Below are 26,455 nucleotides of genomic sequence, written 5' to 3'. Positions count from 1 at the left end.
GCCCCTTAGCACCCACGGCCTTTTCGTCATTTCCGCGAGAGGCTAAGGGCACTTCCGCTTCCGGGTCGTAGCTCACTGCCGGGTCGCGCCTCACTTCCGGGCGCCGCCTCACTTCCGGCTGCTCTGGCGCGGCGGCCCACCCCCGGCCCGGATGCTGCAGACGCGGCGCCCGGCGGGGAGCGGCGGTGAGTACAGGGCCAGGGCTCCCCCGAGGTCCCTCGCTCCGGGCAAGGCCGTCGCCCCCAGAGCCGCCCCTCCGCTCGGCCCCGCGCTCAGGTTGCCCGGGGCCGCCCGGGTCTCTCCGCTTCTGTCCCTTTCTTCCCACCTCCCCTTCCCCACCCTCCCCCCGCGGCTTTCCCGCCCCCTCCCCGCTCCGCCTCTCCCCTCCCCGCCTCTCCCCTCCCCCTTCCCCCTGCACCGCTCCCCGCTCCGCCTCTCCCCTCCCCCTTCCCCCTGCACCGCTCCCCGCTCCGCCTCTCCTCTCCCCTCGCCCCAACCCCCTTCCCCCTGCAGCCTCGCCGTCCCCGCTCTCCCCCTCCCCCCTCCCCCCGCAGCCTCGCCGTCTCCGCTGTCTTCCCGGGGCCTGCGGGGACCGGGCCCCGGGGGGCGGCCCGGCGGCGCCGGAGCGCTGAGCGTGCCCTCTGGCCCTCCTGCAGGACGTCCGCGGGGGAGCCGCTGAGCGGCGGGCGTCGGGCATGGCCGCTGCCTGGAAGCGCGCCCTGCTGGTCCTGCTGGCCTCGCAGGTGGTGTCCTCGGCCAGCTCCTCGGACGAGGACGAAGTCCCCGAAGAGTGGCTCCTCCTGCACGTCGTGCAGGGCCAGATAGGAGCCGGGAATTACAGCTACTTGAGGTTAAACCACGAGGGGAGGATCGTCCTCAGGATGCGGAGCTTGAAGGGGGACGCAGACCTGTACGTGTCGGACAGCACCCTCCACCCGAGCTTCGACGACTACGAGCTCCAGTCCGTCACGTGCGGCCAGGACGTGGTGTCCATCCCCGCGCACTTCCAGCGCCCCGTGGGCATCGGCATCTACGGGCACCCGTCCCACCACGAGAGCGAGTTCGAGATGAAAGTGTACTTCGACCGCAGGGTCGAGCAGTCCCCGTTCGCCGAGGTGGCGGTCTTCGACGGCAGGGACGCGGCGCACAGGCGCGCGCAGGCCCCCGAGGATGCGCCCCAGGAGGAGGAGTCCGTGCTCTGGACCATCCTCATTAGTATTCTGAAACTGGTCCTCGAAATCCTGTTTTGATTCACCGGACATGCTCTGGAGGCTCCTCCCCGTAACCTGTGAAGTTGATTGCAGTGCTCTCTGAATCCAGCTACCCTGATCTGGTGGAAATTCTGGTTACTTCTGATTGGGGGATGGAAACATAAAGCCATACAGTTTTGTTACCTCATATACCCCACAAGTAGGGAAAGCAGCAAGAACGATGTTTTTTTTCCTCCAAATGTCAAAATTCCTGTAAAAGGAATACGCACAATAAAATGTTTAAACTCCAGTTTGATTAGCTTGTCAGGTGACTAAAAATATTGCAGTAACCCAGGTATATATAAAATAAGTCGAAATAGAGCATCAGATTAAAAGGCTGGTAGCTAGAACTGTATTCTGGTTAGGCCCCCAGTGCAGTTACAGCGTGTAGACTTTGAAGAGTTACTAAAAGCAAGTCTGAAATGTAATGATTTCGGGGGATTTGCGTGGCTATGGGGCAAAAGCCCCGTGCCTGCTCCCCAGGTCAAGTGGGCACCCCTCTCCAGACAGAACTCCTGGCAGACCCAGGGTGCTCCTGTACCACCTGCACCGAATCTCATCAGGTCATTTGTTATTTATCACCTTGGGCTACCTATTAAAATTCTTCCGTCATTAAAATAACTTGGTTATGCTACCCACGACAGGCCAGAAACAATACAGACTAGGAGAATTTCATGCAAATACTAGTCACTTTCAGGTCAATGGAGGAATTGTTGAGTATTTCAATTAAATTGCCTAATATTTCCAACTGAATTTCTGGATAGAGCCAAAGTACTAAGAGGTTAAAAGAAATTTTTGGAAAATAAACTGTTACTTCTCTACTTGAAATTGGTTTCAAGGGTAAAAGTGGCTTATAACAAATAAATCAACTTGCAGATTTTAAGCATGTAGTTAATTTCAGAAATCTTTTATTGGCATAAAATTGAGAATGTAAGTAAGTTGGCACCAAATATTTCATTTAAATCCATATTTTATCCCTCTTTGCTGTTTTTCCCCCTTCTGCCCACTTTCCTGGGTGTTGGGGGGGCTCGCTGACAACAGTCACAAATCCAGCGACCTAGGAGAAAAATTGTTAGTTAATATAGTACGAAATTTAATTCTTTAGGACTGAATTTTAAACCCATTCGGCTCTCCTTCCTTAGCTATCACTAATGATATTTCTCTGTGGATTTGTGATGTGAAAGACACTAATGAGTTTCTTAATTTAAAGAGAAAAATGTAAACTTCCCTTCATCAGTGTAATCAGTACCATATGAAATTCAGTACCAATGGGGAGTGGGGTGAGAGGAGCAATTCTATACAATGATAGGGACTTTAAAAAATTATTACAATCCTTTCTGAAACCCAAAACACTATCCTACTTTCAGAGCTCAATACTACAAATCCTCATATAAAACCTGTTAGCTTGGCTTATTTTCAGCCCTTCTCTCTGCTGCTCAGTGGCAGCTCCCAAGGCCTGGTGTACCAGACACAGCACTTTAAACTGATCAGTGATAAACTGTACCATGTACTCCATCTGACTTAACTACAGAACTTCAAGTTGCCTGCTTCTTAATGATTCCCAGGAAACTTAGTTCTTGGCATATATTTTATAAAAGTATTATACAGTGTTAACTATGCAATAAGTTCTAGATTTACACAATTATGTGTAATATTTTAGTCCAAGTACTGTGATTTATTCTTCGACTCTGTGTTCATTCCAAAGTTACCTGGAATTGTCATGCTGCCTCATTTTATAGAAATCTGGTTTAATATTTATAAAGGCATAGCAGTCATTTTTGTTAAGTTTCTGAATAGATGATATAAAAATAAAATCAAGACTTTGAAACAAATTGATGCTCTTGCTTTAGTTCTTTCAGTAGAAAGACAGGAGTTCACTCTACATTGAACTCTACTTCCAATACTTGGATGGGGCACTCTGACATCCCATTTGTCCTTTAGTTGGATTACCTAGGGATGAAAAGCAGGCGGACGTTATCTGGATAATCACAGCTTTGGTCACTTCTTATGAACAGAAGGATCCTTAAGGTGTTTATGCAGAGCCTTTAAAAAAAAGGCTGGGAGAGTCCCTTCACTCAAAGATAATGTTCCTCCTTTTTTCAGTCTTTACCTGATGGAATAGCACCAAGGCCCACACAAAAAGTATGATAACCTCTGTCACACACATCACAGAACATCATTTCTTCTTCGTGGTGGGGTTGTCCACATATAATGCAAGTTTTACATTCCATACACTGCCATGGGTAGGTCTTAATCATAGAAACAAGCTCCATGGTCATATCCAGGCAAGAAGGATGGCCTAAACCAAAACCAGCATTAGTATTTCACAATAGAAGTTTGAACTTAATATGGCATAACAAAATGCTAGTTTGCTTTGAGTTCTCAAGAATGGCTACAATGTTTAATCACCAAAGAAATGAAAATACAAGAAATAGAGGAAAATACATGGGCTGCTTTTCTATGCCTCACAAGTTACCCTATCTATCAGATGATTCTGTGATTCAGGTCTGACAGCTAAAACTCCTCGTTTTTGAAGCAACGAACAGGGTGGTTAAAATGTTAAGAAGACATGTTAGTACTTACCACTGTTATCACACTGGGAGCAGTGTATAAGTGATTCAGCCTTCCCTTTCTTGTTGGACTCCTTACCCTTCAGACAAATTCCACATAGAGCATTTGGAATGACCTTTGGCTGGAATGGTAGAAGAGGGCTATAAATTGATGCCAGAAGAACTTACTATGGGTTCACAGGGAATTGTTACTGCCTCATCTTTACTTTTGGTAACTTGCTAATGAGGACCTTTTTGAAAGACCTAACTTGAGAAAGCCGGCTTTCAACATACGATGGCCTACTAACTAAAGCTTTAGATTTTGTTTAAAAATTCTGTCAACAGCGTGATCTCATGTCAGGATTAAATGTAGCATTCTACACTCCTTACGTGCACAGTACGGTCTGTATGATGAACTGGAAGGGAGCACTACAATGTCAAATTGCACTATTAACTGGAAGAGAAAATCCCAAGTACCGAACGACCGTTACATATATAGTCAGGCTTACCGATAAATGGAAGGCTTCGTGTTAAGCAGCTTATATACTGGTTTTGTTTAAAAACTGATTATTTTCCAAAGTTGTAAAAACAGATCTATAAAATCTAAGTTACAAGAATCAATGTTTTAACATTTTTAATTGAAAGATGTCTCATCCATACATTGTCATGTGCATAAATGTTTCTGGAAACCAAGCTATGATTATTCCCTTTGCATATCTAATAATAAAAGAGCCTGTGCTTAGGGGAAAAGCATTCCATAGGAGATACAAAACATAGAAGAGGAAATAAGTTTTCAGACAAGCAAAAAAAATCATAACTTAAAAAATTATAGACACCCTCGTATTCTTGAGTACCATTCATTTTTCAGATTAAAGCCTTGCTCAATCAATGAAAGTATTTGGGCTTTAAAAAACACTTAGCAACACATGGAAAAGGACAAAGAAGAAAAGATTCACAGCACCTACAGTTATCAGGGGAGGGAGAACATACAAACATCACAGCTTTGACCGTAATAAGATGATGTTCATTAATGCTACTCGAATACGTAAGTAATGGTGGCAGAAAAAGAAGAGCAAGCATGGGCCAAGTAGGAGATGGGCCAGGGGCGTACGTGTATACATGACCTGCGGGGAGATTCTCTTCAACAGGATTGTGGTGTTTCTGTTTTATTTCAACCCAGCCAAATATATCTTCTATTTCCCTCTCCTAAGTTACTAAACCAAAGAGGAGCCTAAAGGAAACTCCAGCTTTGTATACAGTATTCCAGCTTTGAAATGTCTCACTGCCACCTTCAAAACCTGTTAGGCCTAAACAATTTGTTCTTAATTCTTTAAATTCTTTATGTTTTAAATTGTCTTTCTTTGCAAAAGATGACAGAGGCATTCAAAAATAATTTTTGGCTTATTTATTTAAAAAAAGTCAACCTTATACATAAATATAATAACAATAACTCTAAACAATCACAAATGTCTCTACAAAATAATAAATATCATGGAAGTTAAAACATACATATAAAACTTTACCATTAACTATCCTACATCTCCTGTATGTCTGTATACCCTGCTCCCCCAACAAAAGGATAGTGTCACATGCTCACACCGTGTGCGTCTTGCACTGCAGTCACCCTCCATTGTTGCCACATTCTAAGCAGGAGGTTCTCACTGTGCTTCCTACACCTAAATACAAAATAGCTAGAAGTGCACTTCTATGATCCAAGTTCTGATCCGGTGATGACCACATCTGTAACTGCCATAATATACAGCAGAAAGCTACCTCTCAATACACCAAAATAAGAACTCTGTTGGTTATGGCACCTGCACTGAATGTAAAAGACTTATTTAATACTTGTAGTCGAAGTTAGATACTGGCATATACCAAGTATTCGAATATCTTTCACTAAAGTCAGGGAAGTAACTACATAGTATTAAATTCTAAAAGAACTCCTCATAGGAAATCCTTTACAAAAGTCAAAAAGGAATCAAACACAAGGCTAGTCATTCACATTCTAGAGCAATTCAAGTTCTACAGCCATTAAAATATACATTAAACACCTATGATAAAAAAGGGATACCAAGAAAATTCTAGGTTTACTTCTAAGCTTAAAATCATAATATTTTGTTAAACCATTTAAAATGTTTCTTACCCAATAGTCTTCATCTTGATGAAAAGAGGGAGTGACGGGGTGGAGAACAGAGAGAGAGAAAAAGAGAGAGACAGAGCTTTGTAGCATTTCCTATGGCAATTCTTTGTTCACTCAAGCATTCTGAGCTCCCTGAGAAGCCATCCTGCTCACACCCAGGACCGCCAGTTGGGAAGCTAGTCTCTGAAGGAGACTCCTCTGATGGAGGAGGAAGGAACAGTGTGCAGAAGTCCCGCGAAGACTGATGGAACAGAACCCTATGTCTAACAGTCAGTTATACTTCTAGTAACTGCAACAACATCAAAGTTTCACTATTGATAAGAAAATTAAAATACTCATCCTAATGGTTCTCAGCATCTCAAATAAAAGGCTCACAATACACTGACTTTCCTGCTTGAGAAATAACCAAAGATAAGTGAGACTTTCACGGTAGCACTAATATAGTATAGATTTTAATTATAAACTTGTCACATAGGCCTGAATCCTAACAATTATGCTTTAGTTGCAGGTTAATGTAACCTAAACAATACTGTCCTACAAATTAAGGGCAAGCACTAGTGAATCTTATTAAGCAAGACATCAGATACGTCATCATTTTTCTTAACTCCAACATATTTATATATATGACCTTCAGCTTGAAATACCCTAATATTTAGGCACATCTTGGCTTATTAATATTTTTCATACAGAGGTTACTTTTAATAAACATGTTCACATTAATGTATTAAGTCTAGATACTGGTTGTTCCAAACTTTGAAATACCTGAAACATTTTTAGGTACTAAAAATGTTCACAGAAATTATAAAATGTGTATTTTGCATATTACACTCCCTCGAGTAATATCAATTTAGGTCAATCTATAGGATTTCTTCTAGATTAAATCAATGATACTGTGGAATAATCTTCATTTTCAGCCTCTATTAAAACATCTACTTCACCATTCGCTCCTCTGAACCCATGATGAATCCAGGCTTATTATGAAAGGTCTCCTTAATGCCGACAGTGTGCTTTGAACTGCCACTCCCATTTGAAGACCAGCAGCACACTTTGCAGCACACACACCAGGCTAACTTTCCAAGATTTAATCTTTGGAGTTCATTTGCTTTCAATTATTAAGCATTAATTTACATCTTACATTTAAAAAATTAGGTAAGCTATCTATGTAAAAACAAGTATAAAAAACACACAGCTGCAGCCTATTGAAGCCATCCTTGGAAGCCAACCCTTGCCAAATGAAGCTTAAGATATGCTTGCCAGAGGCTGAAAAAAACATGGATTTTTAAATTGATTATGTAATGGCATTTTCAAATTAAATATGGATTAAATCAAACACTAATTTGTTAAGTTGCTTTGTTTACTTCAGGAAAAGAAAGGTAAGCAGATTGCTAGAAGGGTCCGGCTGGGGAAGGGAAGTTGGCTGGCAGCCCCCGTGCACCTGTTCCTCTAGACCGTCCACTGTGACCACAACCCTGACCCACGACAAGATGTTTTTAACAATTCCACTCAGCAAAACTGCTCCATCACCTTACTCTAAAATGTTCCTTCAAAACACCTTCATAACCACAGTTAAAGGCATATTCCGATCTATTCCAGACCATATGAATGGTCTATTTTACTATTACCATCCAGAACATAAAACTGTGTGGCTGATTTCACCCCCTCCAGAACATTCCTAAACCCCATCATGTAGGCACAGGGCTACTCACCTCTCACCCAGCCCTCGGAAGGGGAAGACGGTAACAATAACATTGCTGATAGCATACTACCTTGCTCTGAGAAGAGCCAGAGCAGTTCACAAGTGTATCTGTGTGTGTGTGTGTGTGTGTGTGTGTGTGTGTGTGTGTGTGTGTGTGTGTAAGCCAGATTACATCACTAGATAATGCTTAAATCCTGGTCATAGAGTCATAGAGGCTATTTGCCAAGGTTAAGCTAAAAATCACCATAATGTAAATAACAGATTTTGCTATTTTCTATCGCAGAGTTAGCTGAATTTGGCCAATGGATCGAATAATCTTTAGATTAAACTCGGATCTTTCTCCAGGAGAGGAGGTTATTCTCAGAGTCAATCCACCCATCCTTTACAGCTTAGCATGCTAAGCTATACTGAATACTAGGTCATTGTAAATATCAGATAATTAAGATCTTTACTCCAAGGAAACAAAATATAAAGTTCTGCCTATGAAATGAATTTTTAAAAACCCATACTTGCCTGGTTATTGTTTAAAAAACAAAAAGAGATTTTCTTATAAATTGTACATCTACAGAAAACAGAAGCTGAACCATAGGCAAAAGTGACAGAAAAGCCACCAGGAAAATAAAGCAAACAAGAAGGGAGCTGACAGAGGGCACACACCACAGAAGAGCTAGTGAAGTGCAGCAGGCAGAGCTCCACAGCTTTGAAAGTCAAAGTTAAACTATGTCGGGGAGAGAGGCTGGTCAGGAAGGAAGCGGAGTCAGGGGCTTTTTTCTTCTACCTTGTACCCAGGGACTGACTTGGACAGTACAGAACGTTTGGAAGCATCTTTTCTTGGAGTAGCAGCTTTGTCCTTGGATCTCTGTCTTCCCTGGAGAGGCTCCTCCTGGCTGTCGGGAAGGCCTTCCCCTTCAGACACGTTGCCGGAGGAGCTGTCCTGGAGGTCAAAGACACAAACAAAGATCGCTTGGAATTCACACAGACTTGAGCGTGATTTGTAAAAAGTTTTAAAGTTCCATCAGTGTAAAAATTAAAAGGTAACTGTAAATAAGAAAACTTTTTCCAGTGCCGACTAAAAGAAGTCCTACCTGTGTGATAAATACATGAAAGCACAGAACTAATTCCATTTACACCAGCTAGTACCTTAATCCACCGTTTTCTGACATAACACGAACAGTACTGTCTGCTTCGGTGCTTCGACACTGTTGTGCCGTGTCACGGGGGGCATTGTTTGTTTCAGACAAAAAGCTACTTAAAAAATAAACTGTCTTAAATAAGTGTGGGTATTTTTTACTGAGTAATAAATATTACAGTTCTTCAAGCACTCACTTGTATTCCATGCAAGCACCAGTATCGCTGAGCCTTTACGACAGGATCTGACATATTTTAGATGTTCAAAGTTTAGGAGTTCGATATCTCATCATTTAATTCTTCATTTTTTAATTTAAAATTTTCTAATTAAAATAAAAATGCTGTGTTCATATAAATTATGAAAATTAATAACTGAAAAAATTAGGTTATCCGTAACTACTTTGATAAACAGTCTGAGACAACTACTGGGAACATGAATGCATCTCCTTTTAATTTTTTCCAGGTGTGTGTCTGCATATAAATACCCAGATTCGCACATTCACACACGCATACGCATACCTATCTACACATACCCCTCCCTTTTTCAGAACACAAAACTGGTGAGGCACCTGGGTGGCTCAGTCAGTTAAGTGATCGACTCCTGGTTTCCGCTGAGGTCACAATCTCAGGGTCGTGAGATCCAGCCCCGCATCGGTCTCCAGGCTCAGCGTGGAGTCTGTTGAAGATTCTCTCTCCCTCTCCCTCTGCCCCTCCCCCACTCCTCTAAAATACATACATCTTAAACATGATCTTAAAAATACACACACACACACACACACACACACGACTGGATTACACTGAGTGTGTTTTTCAATTGTTTTAAGTATTACGTGCATTTTATCACATCATTTAATATTCTTCGAACTTCATTTCTGTCATGTAAATGTAATATATCACCTACTGTGAACATTACAATTATTCCTAATTTCCATTATAAAAAAATACAGTTAACACTCCAATGACCATTTTTTGTCCTAATTATTGTCCTTCAGGTAAATTCTGTTAATATATTTGCTAGGTCAAATTCTGTGGAAGTCAAAAATCTTGGTATAACTGCTAAACGCTCTCCTGAAATGCTGGATTAATTTATACTCCGACAAGCAGAGTGAGGGAAAGTCAACATAACCTGCTCACACCACAGCAACCCTTTCACCAGTAAGACAGGAGAAAAGTGGTACCATCCTTTAATACTTGAATAGCATCTTAGTTTATGTAACATGTATCATTAAATGTTTTAGAACGTATTGGTGACAAAAAAAAATGTACTGCACATCGAATGGTAGCACATTCTCAGGTTCAAGTTGGCTGCTCAGTGCACCACGCTAAATCAGATCAGAACCCTCTGACATCGTGGTTTTGTTCTCCTTCACTTCCACCGAGCACACCAACACTCCCCAGTCATGCAACTGCATTTTGCTTAAAAAAAAAAAAAAAAAGAAAGAAAACCTACCTAATAGCACAACATACCAGTCACCTTCACGTTTTCCTATAGGAAATCTAAATTGTTAATTGAGCAATAGCATGGGTGCCCGGGTGGCTCAGTCAGTGAAGCGTCTGCCTTCGGCTCAGGTCCCGGGGTCCTGGGATCAAGCCCTGTGTGGGGGGACCCTGCTCCGCGGGGGGTCTGCTTCTCCCCACTGTGCTCTCTGTTGCTGAATCTGTCTCTCTCAAATAAGTAAAATATTTAAAAAAAAAAAAAATTAAGCAATAGGAACACAAGTTAATGTGCTCCCAAAACCAAGACAGCTCAACATAGGATTGTAAACTCACGTCCAGTGCCCTTTCCTAACCTGCCTGTGATAACTTTAAAAATAAAACTTACCAAAGGCCATCCACGGCCTGTCTATACCAGTGCACACAATAAGTAATTTTCTTGATGAAAGCATTCAGGAAATTATATGCCAACTGTCCTTTTTCAAAAAGAGGGCGGTGATACCAGTCCAATTCAACATCTGGGAAGGCAATTAGCAAAAACTCAAAGGGAAGGAGACACCTCCTAGTAAAGACCAATGTTCCTACCGAAGTGCCTTTATGTTTCCGTTTCTCATCGCCTCGACCATCCTCGGCATCATCCGAATCGCCGTCGCTGTCTAGGGCCGGGAGCTCAGGATCCAGAGGGGGCTCATAAAGTGCGGTGTTTAATGGCAGATACCGCAGCTCATCTGGTGAGTACCTGAGGTTCAGAGACATGACTATCAGTTGTCTTTTATGATTAACATGAATGATCTAATCCACGACCTTCAAACACAGCCTTAATCTTCTCAATTAACCCCAAATACTTTTGGAAAATGATTACTGATGTAACAAATAAGTTTTCATTTTGTATCAAGTAAGGAAAATAAATAAAAAGCCTAAACATTTTTTGCACCAGGTTGAGTGTAATATACACATTTGATTCTTATTATCAAAAGATATGTCGTCTCTCTCCTTCATCCTCAATCCAAAAAGAGGGGAAAAAAAAAAAAAGTCAGCCGACCAACGTGGAACTGTGGCAATTAAAGACCGTGCACAAAACCCACGCCCCCTGAGCGCCCCAGCCCTCACTCCCGAAGTTATCACTGCTCCTGGGTCCACCGCTGCTTCACATGTACAATGAGTATGACGATGCGTCCACCTCACAGACAGATGTGAGGGTTTTATCAATCGACACTTGCAATGCACGGCAGTGCGTGGTCCATGACATTATTTCAGAAACCAAATTAATCATCTATGGTGTCTGAAATGAGAGATCAGCAGCCCCTCACCCTGAGTCAGATGGCACCCACACCACAGGACACTGTGGCCATTCCCACCCACAGGCCAGCCCTCTCCCATGTCACACCCTGTCCACACCCTGAAACCTGAGTTTAGGAGTGGGCACTGGATCAGCATCTCCCTCAACTAAGACAGCAAAAATTAAAGGGGCTGGTACCCTGGCATATCACTTTTAATAATTTGCTGACCCAAAAGTGAAATTAAAATCTGCTAACCCATGATTTAAACTTGGCTTTCAAATAGTAGGATCCTGTAGTCTATTTTAAATGCTACTCCTTAAAGAACAGTCTCTTTCCTCAAGAACATAAGGTTTAGGGCTGAAGTAAAAGCTGAGATTTTCAAATAAAATGACCCTGTAGCCTGGTTTTCAGTTACATCCCGCTTGGGACTAAGAGGTAAACAGCACTCTTGCCACGCTGTGTGGAAGTAGCAGCCAGGCCGGCGGTGTGGCTGGAACGAGGAGGTGGCCGTGCCCGCCCCGGCAGCCCCTCTGCTCCTTCCTTCATTTCCTCTGCCGAATAAGTCAGTGCTTCCCAAGTGAGCACGTCTGGGGTTGTGCCTGGGAGTCTGCATTCCCAACAAGCTTTCAAGTGACACAGGTACAGTTTGAGGCCTGGGGTGCTTTAGAACTTCTGACGCCTGCCCACAGAAACACAAGCAGGTGGGCGGGGAGATGGGCAGCCTGGGCTTTGTCAGCAGACAGCACACGTTCAAGCACTGCCTGAAGGGGCTTCTTCTGTGTGCAGAGCCACAGAAGTCAGAGAGAATACGGACACATGCCCAACTCTTTGGAGGCAAGTATACCAGACTCTCAAGCCCCTCAGCAATACCCAATAGTAATGGTCATAAAACCAATGAATACCTTTTGTAATATTCCTGGAACTGTCCGGGGATGAGGGCCACTGGGTAAGAACTGACCTTGGTTCGCTCTGTCGGTAACACTTTGTACTTCCCTTGAGGCACCTGGATAACCTGGGTTAACGTGAAGAGAAATACAAAACTGATGCCATGCTAGGAGTCAAGGTTTTAGGAACACAACAGCTCTTGTTCTCCACTGTGCTCCTCCCCGCAACAGGCTAGAAACACAGGAGACATTAGGAATGAGAACCCAAGGGGACAGGAGGGTGTTTCTAGCTGCACATGGGAACTGTGTCTGGCTCTTCGCCACAGCCCTCACTGCTGAGGGAAACACAGTGTGCTTCTGCCCGCCGCTGACGAGCAAGGGGACCTGGGCAATGCATACAGTGTCCTCATCTATGAAATGAGAAGAATACTAGCTTCACCCTCACGTGGCAACTGTGAGTATTAAGTGAATTAAGATGGAAATTTCTTAAAACAACCCTTGGGACAAGCAAAAGTCAACCACAGAGCAAAAGACGCCTCCCTCACACACACACACACACCCACACAGAAGTGAGCAGAGTATTACTGGCATATCGTTAAAAATTGTATCTTAAGTTCTGGGGCAGAAAAGGACACATTGCCAGCAGAAAAAAAAAACAACAACGGTTAAATAAAGGAGGTACTGAGCACTCTACCCTAACAAGCACAAAGTGAGGTTCAGGAACTAATAAAGTTAAGCAGCCCTACGTGTGTCTGCAAGTCAAAATAAGCTCTTCTTTCTTCCATACGTTCCCGGTTTAAGTTGCTGTTAAATTCAGCTGCTTTTTTGGCAGCTTTCTTAATGTACTCAGGCACTTTGCTGGCTTCAACCTTCTGAGTATTCTGTTGTTGCATTTGCTGAAATAAAAATATTACAGTTGGAAGTCGCATACAACTTTACAAAATGTCATTCTCCCCAAACTAAATAAGAGATGCCAATCACCTCAATACTTACAGAATACTCTTTATAATGATCTGTAATTCGTTGACGTTCTTTTTCTTGTAAAATAACAGAATATTCAGCATGTTTGGCCGGATATTCTTTTATCATTAAATCAATCACTTCATCACTGCGCAATGCTGTTAAACCTATTTTAGACCAAAAACACAGTTTAAAAAAAACTCTTTTAAGGCTAAGTGAACAAAACTACTTTTCAAAATTTGCTTTTCCTTTAATCTACTCTACATTTAAAATTTTCCAGTAGTCAAGGGAAAATACTGTAATATATTTGAAAATAATAAAAAACAATATTCATAATATAAAGTCAAACAAGTTTTTAAAAAAAAGCTCATCAAAGTTGCAAAGGAAAATAAATCAATTTTTGAACCACGTTTTTTTTTAAGATTCAATGTACTATAAACATATATCCCTTTATTAAAAGCAATGGCTAAATAATGATGCATACTAATTTAGGCCATTGAGGATTAAGGATTATCCTTAATCTAATATCCTTAACTAAGGAAAGATATTAGACAAAAACAAGAGTTTTTCAATATATTGCAGTAGTTAGTCTTCAAATTCAATACACTAGAAATATTACAAAGAGTCCATTCAAATTCCAAGAGAAGCATCAGCACACACATACAAATCATACAGACAATTTTCAAAACTCAGAGCATCCAATCATACCAACTGTTGTGATGAACACCCATGGTTTTATGTTAAAAAGTGCCACGGAGCATTAAAATGTTTATGAAAGAAAAACTGGAAACAAAGCATGGAGATAAGCCTACAGAACTAAAAACAGAGCAAAATGTGCCTTATAAGAGATAAAGACCAATACTTTTTAAAACTACTATACAAATTTTGCACACCACACACACGGACACTTGTGTGAAATATTGTTATAAAATGTCATTCTCCTTTATATTTTAACAAAAACCAAAAATAAACAATTTAGCATTTAAATAATTCAATCTATCTCATTAATTTTGTAAAATACTTTAGGGAAAAGGACAAATACCCATCCAGTATCACCTCATAAATATCTAGCTTTCATAATTCCCGTTTCAAAGCCTCTGTTACCTAGAGTGCACTGCGTCTCTGTGATGACATTCAGCTCCCGCAGGTAGAGTTTCTCCTTATGGGACAAATCTCGTCGCTCTAAATCTCCAAAAAAAAGAACAAAAGACTATTAAAAATAGTCTTTTACATTGGTAACATTATGCATTTGTAAAACTTTTAAAAAACTTAAAAACCTTAAGATTTTTTTAAAAAGTTAAATTCTTCATGGACTTAAAAAAGTACTGTGTGTTATATATTCCAAAGATTACTAAAGAGACCACACAAACAATCTTACAAATTCAAGGAATAAAAGCTAAATTAAAGTTGAAAACAGAATAACCCAAAGCAAGAATAGTAACTTAGTTGCACAGACGGCTTTTCTCAAATGCAGACACAGCCCCGTGTAGCTGCCTCCCTCGCTCAGGCCAGGGAGCAATGGGAAAGAATCAAATTCCTGCTGCTTTCGGCCATAACATGACTTTTTCTAAGGAATTCACCAGGAAATTCACCTTCCACATTTTGCTTTTAAGTCCATTTATAAGGCATAAGAGCAAACTGAGAGTGGAGAGAAACGCTGGGTGACAGCAGAAAGGAAAATCAGCCAGCAGAAGAATATACAGTGCATTACAAATATTCCATACGCAAATATTCAGAAGTTGATAACCTATCAAAAAGAGTTACTATTTAGTTAAAAGTTAGATTTAATCTGTTACATAAACTAAGACTTAATACCTGGATATTTCCGTTTAAAGGAGGTCACACCCAAATATTCACTGACTTGTTCTTGAAGCATATAGTATTCTCCTGTTTCATCAGGTGGCCATTTGTACTCTATCAAATTTTCTGCTGGATAGTAGCTAAAGCTAAGCACAGAAATATGTATTATGCCTTAAATGTGGCTTTTATTAAGTTTTAATCATTTTTATTTTAAGGATTTATTTTTGAGGAGTTTCATTTTTAGGAATTTGGAGAACTACTTTAATTATTTAAATTTTCATCTGCCATACATACAAGTTCCTACCGTCTTGTGCGTCCAAGAACATCACAACACAGGCAGAGGGAAAGGAAGCAAGCGTGTGTGATACCAAACAAAACAGTACACTGGAACACACCCCAAAGAACCAAGGCTCACAACTGTCAGCAGTAAAGGAATTTTGTAGTGTTAAGAGATCTATAAGGCCAAACCAAAACTGTGGTGATATTCTTTCTGAATTCCCTCTCTTGAGCTTCACGCCCATACCGCTATTTCATCCGCCCGAAGTACAAAGTCACCAACTTGTTTCCCACCTGCTGTTCAGCAAGTCAAACAGCTAAGAAAGCAGAAATCCAAAACCGTGTTTCTCAAAGAGCTAAACTATAAACCATTATTGTTTGGTTCTCATAGACTCCACAGGCCAGAAGCACAGAACAGACCTGGTTTGATGGTGCCAGTGTACCGCAGACCAATCCCAACCCTGAAGAGCCAACGACAGATCTCTGGGCCTGGCCAACTCAACCTCCAAATGTCATCAGTGGACAATAGAGGCAAGAATGTGACACTATTTTATGCATCCAATTAAAAGTAACAACCAAAAAGTAGAGTTTTCTCAAAAATAGTGCTGGGAAATTAGATATCCAAATGCAAAAGTATGAAATTGGACCCTTACCTCCTATCACATTCAAAACTAGATCAACAACCTCAATACAAGAACCAAACCAGAAAACACTTAGAAAAAAACACAGGAGTAACTCTTCCTGATCTCAGATTTGGCACTGGGTTCTAGACATGACACCAAAAGCATGAGCAACAAAAGAAAAATAGGTAATTTAAACTTTAGCAAAATTAAACATTTTCTGCATGTTAGAACTCTTCAACAGAGTGAAAAGGCAACCCACAGAATAGGAAGAAAGAACTGCAGATCCTGTATCTGATAAGGGATTAAAATCCAGAATGCATAAAAAAACTCCACTACTCAATAACAACAAAACAAACAACTCAATTTAAAAATGGCAAAAACACCTGAATAGACATTTCCCCCAAAGATTCACAAATAAGCACTGACAGGATGGTCAACATCACTAGTCACTACAGAAAGTCAAATGGTAACGAGAGTGAGATGTCCCCTCACATCTCTTCGGATGGTTATTATCAGAACAACTGGGACATAACCAACGGCAAAGGAAACTGCACTGCTGGTAGGAACAGAAAATGATGTGTCCGCTGTGGAAAGCAGTCTGGTAGGTCCTCAAGGTCCTAAACACAGAACTACCCTATGATCCAGCTGCTCCTCTCCAAGGGATACGCCCAAAGGGACTGAAAACAGGGACTGAACACATATTTATACCCCAACATTCACCGCAGAACTGTTCACAACAGCCCAAAGTGGGAAATAATCTTAGTGTCTGTCATGGATGAAAGGGCAAACAAGAGATGGTCTACCCACACACGGAGCTCAGTTCAGCCCTAAAGAAAAAGGAAACTCAAACACATGCTACAACGTGGATGAACTTTCGAGAAAGAAGCCAGACATAAAAGGACAAATATTGTACGATTCCATCTACACAAGGTGCACTGGACAGGCAAATCCAAAATGTCAGCAAGGGGATGGTGGCTGCCAGGGGCTGGGGAAAGAGGGAAGCAGCAACTGTCACTGCTTCCTGGCTAGGACGTTTCCGTGCAGGGGCGAAGCAATAGAGAAGGGTGCAGGCGGCAGCTGAATGACGCTGGACATAACCGTGCCACTGAGTGACACACCCAAACATCACTACAATGGTGAATTTTATATGTGTATTTTATCACAATAAAAACAAGTTTTAATTGCACTGAGTAGCAAAAGCAATGTTGGTGTCATATGTAAAACATGACAAAAATATTCTACAATATCTAGTAACTGCCTTTGCCAGTGCAGGGGCCGGGGAGGAGGGAGGTATTGCAGAGGAGAGAAACATACCACAAAAACTACTATTAAGCAATGAAATGACAGTACCCAAGATCTTGACTTGAAGTCTCACAACTCCTAGAGCTATCTCCTGAGCCCATTCGCCTCCTTTTGGATGGTTGGGTCCCATCATTTGAATTATCTTCATTATCATCCTATACATTTAAAAAATTCAAAAAATAAGAAGAGAAACAATAAAAAAATAAGGAAAGAATGATTATGTATCTTCCCAGACTTGCTAAAAGGCTCCACTTAAAGGCTTTCTAAGGACAACTGATTATACAATGTTAACTTTCTATTATAATTAACAGGGGTCAAGAATTTGGTATGGCAAGACCTGGAAGAAAACTAAAAAAATAGTGATCCTCAATACAATCAAAATAAGAAAATTTTTAATTAACCTGTAAATCTAAATCTACTTTTGCTTTTTTACCGACTGCAGTTAAAATGCCCTGTGCATTAAAAACACATAAAATTGCTGCAACAGTCTAAAATTAAAGCAAACCCTCCTACCTCAGCTAGGGAAAAAAATGTGGATCATTTAGTGTTTAACTAAACTAAACTAAACAAAAAGTGTGGATCATTTACTGTTTAACTCAACTCATAGCTGGTTGACAGGACTATTCTAATGGGCTCTTCCATACTTCTGTTTCCGTGAAATAAAGGGCATACAAAGACTAAACACACATGATCAATCCTGTTAATATTTTTTCTTACATTGCAAAAATTTAGCGAGAATATTCCCTAATAAGAGTTAACAATCTATTCAGCAACACACACACACATCTCCACCAAAAGAGGAGAGGGTTAAGCATTTTTAGGTCACATTATCTGTGATGAGACAGTAATATCAAGACTCTAAGTCTGACCATTCCATTCAGAACATGAATGAGGCATCAGATGTTAGGAAATGGATTTATTCACATATTAGCTAAGGCTTAATGACTATAAGACTTACAAAAATAACTTAAAAAAAAATCAAGGACATGTAGCTTTGTAAGATGAATACAATTTTGTTAAATACCATGGTCCTCTTGCTACATATTAAAAAGAATGCAATCCTGTAGAAGAAGACAAAGAGGTAGTAAGTTATATTGGTCATGCATGCCAAAGCTGGACTGGGATCTTACTGGGCACTGTCCTTCACTAGCTGAGCGAAGCTGTGTGCGCCTCTCCTTATCTGTAAAATTGAGATGATACTACCGCCTGTGTGGTGTAGCTGATGCAAGGATTAAATGAGTTAAATACATGGGAAGCACTTAGAGCAAGGCCTAGCAAATTATTCAGTGTCCTATAAAAGTTAATATAACTGTGATGATAATCAGAAAGTCTCAAATGGCTCCAGCTACTAGGAATTTACTCAAGATTCTTTCCCAAACAGTAAAATATATGGCATATTGTCCTTTTTTAGTTCCTGTATAACATAATCATTCAATTAAAGAACTCTGTATATTCCTATTAAGAAAGGCAACCAGGTATGAGATGGAGAAGAATAAATGTATTCTCCAAACATCTACATTTAACAGTAAGACTCACAATTGAGACGTTTCATAGTCAGTATTTCAGGAATAACTGCCTTTCAGCAAATTCAAGTATTTTATTTTTTTGGTTTAACTTGCGACTGAGCATTTTAAGGAGTTCTACGTCGATTTAAGTATGTTTCCCTCGGCTAAAAAGTTGAAACACTCAAAAAAGGTGAAAAAGGCGAAGTCCTCAAAAAAAGCTGAAACCAGAATTTCATAGGCAGTGCCCTGCACGTGCTATCAGCAATGCTAGGCGGAGGTCCTGGGAGCACGAGGGAGCCCGAGTCTGCGGCCCCTTCCACACGCACAGGTGCGCGGGGGAGCGGGGGGCGTTAGGGACCGCCCGCACTCCGAGCCACAGGTGGTGCGCCCAGGCCGCAGGTGCGCGCCCCCCGCGGCTCTCCCCGGTCTCCCCCAGCGGCCGCTGCCCCGGGGCCCACCTTCTGCCCCAAACCCCTGACTGCGCACACGCGCTTTGCCGCGCAGCCTGGCTGCTCTCCAGTCGCCTCCGGCTGAACACGCGGTCCCCTTGCCCCCGGGAAACCGCACCGCCTACAACATTTCAATTCACAAAGAGAGTTTCGCAGTAAAAATTGGAAGGGCTGCGTGTTGGTCCCGTTACTAAACTAAGTTCACGGACTGTCTCGTGCTCCGGCCGCGTCGGGCTGGTTCTCGGCGAGCTAACACTTTCCAGAGCCACGCCAGCCACCCCGGAGCCTCCCGAGCCTCCGGAGCCGGTTTCCCGGCTCGCGGCCGGGACGCCGCAGCCCCGGGGGCCGCTTCCGCCAGGCGCGCTCCGAACCCCGGCGACGCGCACTCCGCCCCGCACTCCGCGGGGCCGGGCCGCCCCCCGCCGCCTCGGGGGGCCGGGCCGCGGCGGCCGAGCGGGGCGCGGCCTCGGGGGCCCGCGGCCTCCGGCTGTGGTCCCGGCGGGAACCCCGCGGCCCGGCCCCATCCCGCCCCCGCCCCACCGGGCGCCGATCCTCACCTTCGGGGACGGCGCTCCGGGGGTGGCCGGCTCGCTGTCGCACGGCCGCGGGGAGAGCGCCGTCCCGGGGCCGGCCGCCGCCGCCATCAGCCCGAGCGCCCCGCGCCGCCGCCGCCGCCGCCGCCGCCGCCTCGTCCCGGCCGCCGCCGCCGCCGCCGCCGCCGCCGCCGCCGCCGCCGCGCGGGCCGCCCGCCGCCCGGGCCCCGCCCCCTCCGCCCGCCCGCCGCCCGGGGGCCGGCCCCTGCCGCCGCGCGCCCCGCGGCCCGCCAGCGCCGCCGCCACCGCCATGGCCGCCGCCAGCGCGCCGCCGGGGCGCCGCGGCTGAGGGGCCGGAAGGAGGCCGCCGGCGGCCCGCGCGCTTCAGCCCCGTCGGCCGCTCGGCGCGCCCGCCCGCTCCGCGGCGGCGCCGTCCGCCGGCCCCCGCTGTTCCCGCCGCGCCGGCGCCCCTCGGCCCCGAGCGCTCCTCCGCCCCGCGCGCCGCGCCCTTCCGCCGCCGGCTCCCCGCCGCCCCTCTCGGCCTCCCGGCCGCCGCTCCCCTCGGCCCCCCGGCCGCCGCCGGCCGCGGCCCGCAGCTGCTGCCGCCCCGCCGCGCCCCGCGGCCCCGCGCGATCCTCGGGCCGCCGCCGCCGCCGCCGCCGCCGCCGCCGCCGCCGCCACCACACCTCCCGGCCCCGCCGCAGCCCGGCGCGCTCCGCGGCCCCACCTCCCGCCGTCCCCTCAGCCCCCAGCCCCGCCCCGGCCCGCCGCCACTTGGCGCGCGCTCGCGGCCGCCCCCTCCCCGCGGCCCCCGGCCCGGCCCGGCCCGGCCCGGCCCCGCCACACGTCAGCCCTCTCCTCCCACCGCGCCGCGCCGCGCCGCCCCGCCCGGGGGGTCCCCGCCGCCCCGCCCCCTCCCCTCCCCCTCCCCTCCCCTCCCCTCCCGGGGAACCCTCCCTCCAGGGGGGCCGCCCCCCGCCCCCGAGGGACCCTCCGCCGCCTCCGCCCAGGGGGCCCGCCGCCCCTCCCCCCTCCCCCCTCCCCTCACCCGACAGACCCTCCGCCCCCTCCCCCCTTCTCCCAAGGGTCCCTGTCCCCCTCCCCCGCAATCCCGAGGGACCCACCCCCTCCCCCCGGGGGTCCCCGCGTCCTGGCACCGGCCCCGTGGGCCGTATCGCGGGGGGCTGCGAGGGCCCCTGCCCATTTCCTCGCGTTCGGTCCTCGGCCACCGCCCCTCGGCCGCCTTTGTTCTCTGCCGGCGGCCTCACGCTCTCCGCCGCTCCTGAGCCACCTGCCAGGGAGCCAGTCAGCGACATCCTCCGCTGCTGTCGTTTGAAAAGTTTATGCACATCCACCTCCCTGCCTGTGGAGATCGTACGGTGTGAGAACGGCTCAGATTCAGCTTGCACGCGCGTAATTTTGCGGTGCAATGTGCAGCAGCCTGCTCCTGAGACCCTAGAAGGCAGCCAGGTGGTCCGGGCACGCAGGGGGAGCTCCCTAACGCTGCTGCGCTGGGGCCGCTCCTGACCTCTCTGGGCCTCTTGTCTCATCTGTAAAGTGGGGAGAAATCCTGAATCCTCAGGATTATTGCAAAGGTCCTAGTCCAATGGTAGGCTGACAAAAGACACCGACGGAATGGGAAGCGTTTTATTTGGACTGACTCTAAGTTGGTAGAGACTTCACCTGGTCACTTCTAGGATTTCTCACACACGTTAGCAACTGAACCTTAAAAGAACGTGGCAGATAGTTGTGATGACAAGGGTACCAGAAATTGGTTGCAGTTGACCTCGCAGCAGACATTTTAGTATCTGAGGGTGGAGAGGACTTGCTTCAGGCAATAGACACATGACTTCCCTTTCATTATTTTTGCCTACACTCAGCCAACAAACGTTTGGAAAGGAAAAGTGAAGAGATAAAGGACCTACTTTGGCTCTCCCAGCCCACCTATTCCCGACTCTCCATTCCCATCAGCTCAGAAATGGCACCAAGAGCTGGAGACTCACACAGGGCTCCTAATTTAAACTTTGCTTTCACTCACAACCTCAGTCACACCAGCTCCCCGTTTCCCTACCCACTGAAGAAAATAGCCTGTCTGAATCCACCAGGAAAAATCAACAACTTTCTCCCAAATTCTCTTAACTGATCAGGGCCCTTACTCAGATTCTTTAGATGGAATTTAACATTAAATGTACATACATATATATTCAGAATATACATTCATTTATTTCGGTCCACTCTCTTCCCTTGGGTATTCTGTCTCTAGATCAGATGCAAGTTTAAAACTCTTCATTCCAAGTCAACAGATACCGACTCAGCCCTTCAACGTGCAAGGCAAGCCAGAATATTAAGGAGACACTCTTGTGGATTACCATCCCTGTCCAGTTTCAACACTTGAAAGAATATGACACAAATATATAAATGTATTTAAAGGCAGTTTAGGTGGGAAAAAATTTACTCGCAAGTACAAAACTTAAGATTTTAAGGTTGACATAGAATTTGAAAAGTATCTTAAGAGACTGGGGTAGGACAATTCCAGGTCAATGTACAATTGGAAGTGGAAATAGGGTTTCAAGCCTGAAAAAGACTGAGAGATGGAAAAATAAGAAGCAGATTTAAGCACATCAGCCATTCCAGTGTGGGTTGAGAGTAGGGTAAATGAAGGCAGATTCCAGGAGTTAGGGGTGAAATATACAGGGCAGTGGCATGATGCAATGGTGAGAACAAAGATCAAGAGTTAATTTTGCGGGGCACCTGGGTGGCTCAGTCGACTGAGCATCTGACTTTTGATTTGGGCTCAGGTCTTGATCTGAGGGTGGTAAGATCCAGCCCCTCATGGGGCTTCCCGCTCAGTGTGGAGCCTGCTTGGGATTCTCCCTCTCCCTCTGCCCCCCCCTCCTCCCTCTCTTAAAAAAAAAAAAATTGAGATAAGATTGTGATCAGTACCAACTGTGCCACTTAATAGCTGTGTGATCCATAATGGGTTAAGTTTTTAATCTCTCTGAAACTCCATTTCCTCATTTGTAGGATTAAAATAATAATGTCCATCCAATTATTTCACAAATATTTTATGAAAAGCAACTATGAACTAAGAATTATGTTAGGTGATAGAAATATAAGGAATCATTCATTCATTCATCCCATACTACCTTACTACGTACTAAGTTGGAAATAAGTGGAAAAGGAGTAGGAAACTAAGCGATAGATACTGTAAACCGAGAGGATAATGTTTCAAAAAGAGGGACGGTCAACTATGTCAATTGAGAGGTTGAATAAGATGAGGACAAAGAAATGTCCATTGTATTTAGCAATCTGGGGGTAATGAGCCAACTTAATTATTTTGAGCTGTTTCTAAGGAGTGGCAACTTCAGAAGCAACCTGAAGTCCCTTGAGGAGGGAATGGGAGGTTAATACGTGAAGTCTGTGCCAAGTATCTGAGAAAGAAGGTAGCTGGAGAAGTGGGTTGTTGTCTTTAAGGTGGGGAACAAGCTCGAATGCCAAGGAGGGGGAACAGAGGGGGCATCACGTGCAGGAGCTAGGGAGGCAGCTCTGGGGAGGCCAGAAGCCAGCACAGGTGCTGGGCGAGCCCTTGACAGCAAGAAGCACAGTCTATCCACTGTGACAAGACGGAAAACAGAACGTGGCTGCAGATGCATTGAGACTTGGTGGTGAAAAACTTGAAAGATTTTCCTCTGATACTTTTTCTTTCCTGAATGAAATAGGAGGTGAAACCACCCATGGAAGTGAGGAGAGGAGGGGAATAAGAAGGTAGTGGGGAGGTAGGAGAGCAAAGTTCCTGGGATGCCAAATGGTTTGCCTGCTGCAGGTTTTTGGTGGAGAGCTTCAAGGGAAACCAGTCGGTCTGGCTTTTCCATCTTCTCAAGTTTACCTACTTGAATTCAGGCTATGAATATGCATTTCCTTCAGGAAGGGGTTTTCCCAGATAAGTAGGAGGGGTAAAGGAATTTGAGTGTGTTTGTAAGGGAGAGATTATAAAATGGCTTATTGCATCGACTGGAGATTTCAGTAAGATTCTACAGGTGCTGAGCCCTACGGACAGAAAATGATGGTATAAAAATAACCTGCTTGAGTCCGAGATTTGAGAGGTCATACTGCTATTGATGACAGCAGAGTCTACAGTTTGAATCAAGGAGGAGATGACCAAGGTGGGCTAGAGGAAAAGGTCACCAAATGTGTGTTGGTCAAGGAATCAGGAAGCTAGAGCACAGACTCCCTAGTTTTCATGAGAGCACAGGACTGTAGAAATGACCACAGAAGCTGAGACCGTGCAAAGTGATCTTAATAATCAGAAAATTTATAATTGCCCAAAACTTTTGGTAAAACATTTAAAACTCCCTTACTGCCAATTATAAATGTACAGAGAATTTTTTTTAATTGTAAAACTAATGTTTAGTACACCATAAATACAAAAAACACTGAGAATTAGTGCTTTATTTCTGTGTAAAATCTTTACCAAGAGTAGTTTAAACAGCGCATGCCTTCTCCTACTATCACTTAAACTTTTTTGTGCCTTGATAAATTGTCATACTCCTTCCAGCATTTGATGTTTGGCATTTTCAGTAAAATATCTCCAAGTGTCCTTAACGTGAAGTTATCATCAGTGTCTCTTCATCCTTTGTCACAACCACCTGCTCTAACTGATCTGTGCAATCTGGGTGCAGGTTTCCCAGCAGCGCCTGGTCTGGCCCAGTCGCTTAACCAGAGCTCAACACTAACCAACCCCATGGGTCTGTGAAAGGAAAACCAGACTTCACTGCAGTAAAAGCTTGCTTTTCAGTCTCTCTGTAATTACAGTTTTCTTTTGACATGACAACTAACGTCGACTTTTGGCCTGAACGCTAGCCAGACCCAGTGGGATTTGTCATTATTATGACTGTCTTCTATCCAAAGTAGATGGAAGTCTTGTTGACCACATGCAGTTTTCTGTTTCTAGAGCAGTTTAAAAGACGTTGATCCAATGTGACCACACTCTTTCTCCTTGTTGGACAGTACTTTCGTGCAGGCTGAGGTCTCATTGTCTTGGCTTCACTCTTGTCGTTTTCAAATTTCCTAATCACGTCCAATTTCATTTTTAGCTCCTCATTTATTTCTTTGATGCACTTTCAACTTTTTTGTCAAACACTGTAACAAAAAATTTTAATGTAAAACGGAATTTTCTTTTTATGGTCCATTTTTGTGAAACATCCTGTGGGTCTCTCACTGGGAGACAAGGAGGCAACACAGCTACACACTTTGCTGTCTGTGTTGTGGCCCGAAGCACTGAATAACTGGGGCGCAGTGACCAATCCCTGATGGGCCTTGAGAGGAGGACCCATGCGTGGGGGTCACCGGTGTGGTGATTTGTGGGCTGAGCACTGGCTGTGAGGTCTGTCCTTGATGTACTTGCTCAGTCAGTGTAGCAGAGTAGTTGAAATTTGAGTCATGCTGTTGGGGGACTGGTGTTTCTTTACTAGACTGTGGCAATCAAAGTTTGTTCATACCAGAACCGTGCCCATGCAGGGGACTGCCTTACCGGACAGTTATCTGTATGGGTATCGAAGTCACAAAGAATGGTAGCAGGAGTCAATGGAGTTGGGGGCTGGGGTCCCCTAGCTCTTGTCTTCAAGTGATGAGAAGGAACAAGCCAGGGGCTGTGGGCAGTAGCGGCACACAGACATGAAAAGCTGTGAATCCCCACCGCGTGTTTTGCCAGGAGTTGGAGTGTTTAAGGCCCAAGGGGTTGCATTAGGACTGAGAGGAAAAACAGCTTTTACTTGAGGGGCTGTAGTGGGGCTGTGAGAACGAGACTGGTGTCACCTTGGACAAACCCGCCATGATGACCACTCTGTGACCTTCTGGAGCACAGCCCCCACCCCAGGCTGTCCTTCTGTTTAAGCGCACCCTGTTTAGCCACACTCTCGGGGCCTGACAGGCTTGCTCTGCCTTGGAGATGGGACTATGACACACAGCGATTCTTCACCACTCTCCCCTCACTGGCCCCCCACAGGTACGCCCACCCTCCAGGGCTGAAAAAGCAGGTCTTAGGGAAGGTGGGGTTTTAGAGACCTACCCATCACTGCCACCCAAGACCCGCTTCTGTCTGCAAGTCCCCATAACAAACCATTTCTCCTCAGGCTGGACTTGGCCTTTTTCTTTGCTCTTACGGCTCCTTTGGAGGGTGCTTTGCATATACCTACCTTTCAGAGAACAGGGACTCTTCTGTGGGGACAAGCCAAGTCCTTGTTAAGGAAAGAGACTCAAAATACCTCTGGAGGAGAGGTTGGGAATGGAGAGGAGTGTTGTGGGGCCTGCAGAGGAAGGTCACTAACCTGACTTGAAAAGCTCTGAGAAGCAGGAAGTCAGATCAGGGACGCGCAGATTTCTCTTGTGGCTGAAGCAAACATCTGCGTCATATCTGACGTGATTCGTCCTTATGATTCCTTAAAGACACTGGGAAATTGGTTCAGGATGGTCCTGTGGCTTCTGCAGGCTCACAGTGAAGCGGCTGCCGTGGCCGAGCAGGAAGACATGGCTGATTGCAAGGCAGAGGCTCTCTTGGTACAAGCCTCCACACAACTTGGAGGAGGAGAGGCGGGAAGGGGTCTTTGTGGTGGGAGGGAGGCCCAAACAGAAACGTGCAGGAGACTGG

The 26,455-nt window shown here is 45.1% G+C and overlaps 2 protein-coding genes across 4 annotated transcripts; one reads left to right on the top strand and one right to left on the bottom strand.

The window, feature by feature from the left end:
• Positions 1-75: 75 nt before the first annotated feature.
• C7H6orf120 (chromosome 7 C6orf120 homolog) lies at positions 76-3,082 on the top strand. The gene is made up of 2 exons (XM_027601362.2): positions 76-185; positions 657-3,082. The coding sequence occupies exon 2, from the start codon at positions 696-698 to the stop codon at positions 1,248-1,250; it is 555 nt and encodes a 184-aa protein (XP_027457163.1). The 5' UTR covers positions 76-185; positions 657-695; the 3' UTR covers positions 1,251-3,082.
• Positions 2,142-19,965, bottom strand: PHF10 (PHD finger protein 10). Of its 3 annotated transcripts, none has more exons than XM_027601359.1 (12): positions 19,834-19,965; positions 17,371-17,477; positions 15,137-15,267; positions 14,426-14,509; positions 13,355-13,488; positions 13,108-13,257; positions 12,380-12,489; positions 10,783-10,936; positions 8,414-8,569; positions 3,834-3,942; positions 3,361-3,549; positions 2,142-2,307 (listed from the first exon to the last, which is right to left on the bottom strand). In XM_027601359.1, exons 1-12 carry the CDS (start codon positions 19,918-19,920, stop codon positions 2,222-2,224), a joined length of 1,497 nt encoding a protein of 498 aa, XP_027457160.1. In that variant the 5' UTR covers positions 19,921-19,965; the 3' UTR covers positions 2,142-2,221. The 3 variants fall into 3 exon arrangements, with proteins under 3 accessions (XP_027457160.1, XP_027457161.1, XP_027457162.1); XM_027601360.1 differs by having other exon boundaries at positions 14,426-14,503; XM_027601361.2 differs by lacking the exon at positions 19,834-19,965 and adding an exon at positions 18,859-19,553.
• Between the last annotated feature and the right edge of the window lie 6,490 nt (positions 19,966-26,455).

Source organism: Zalophus californianus, chromosome 7, assembly GCF_009762305.2.
Source record: "Zalophus californianus isolate mZalCal1 chromosome 7, mZalCal1.pri.v2, whole genome shotgun sequence".
NCBI classification, from domain to species: domain Eukaryota; kingdom Metazoa; phylum Chordata; class Mammalia; order Carnivora; family Otariidae; genus Zalophus; species Zalophus californianus.
This window is presented reverse-complemented; position numbering and strand designations above follow the sequence as displayed.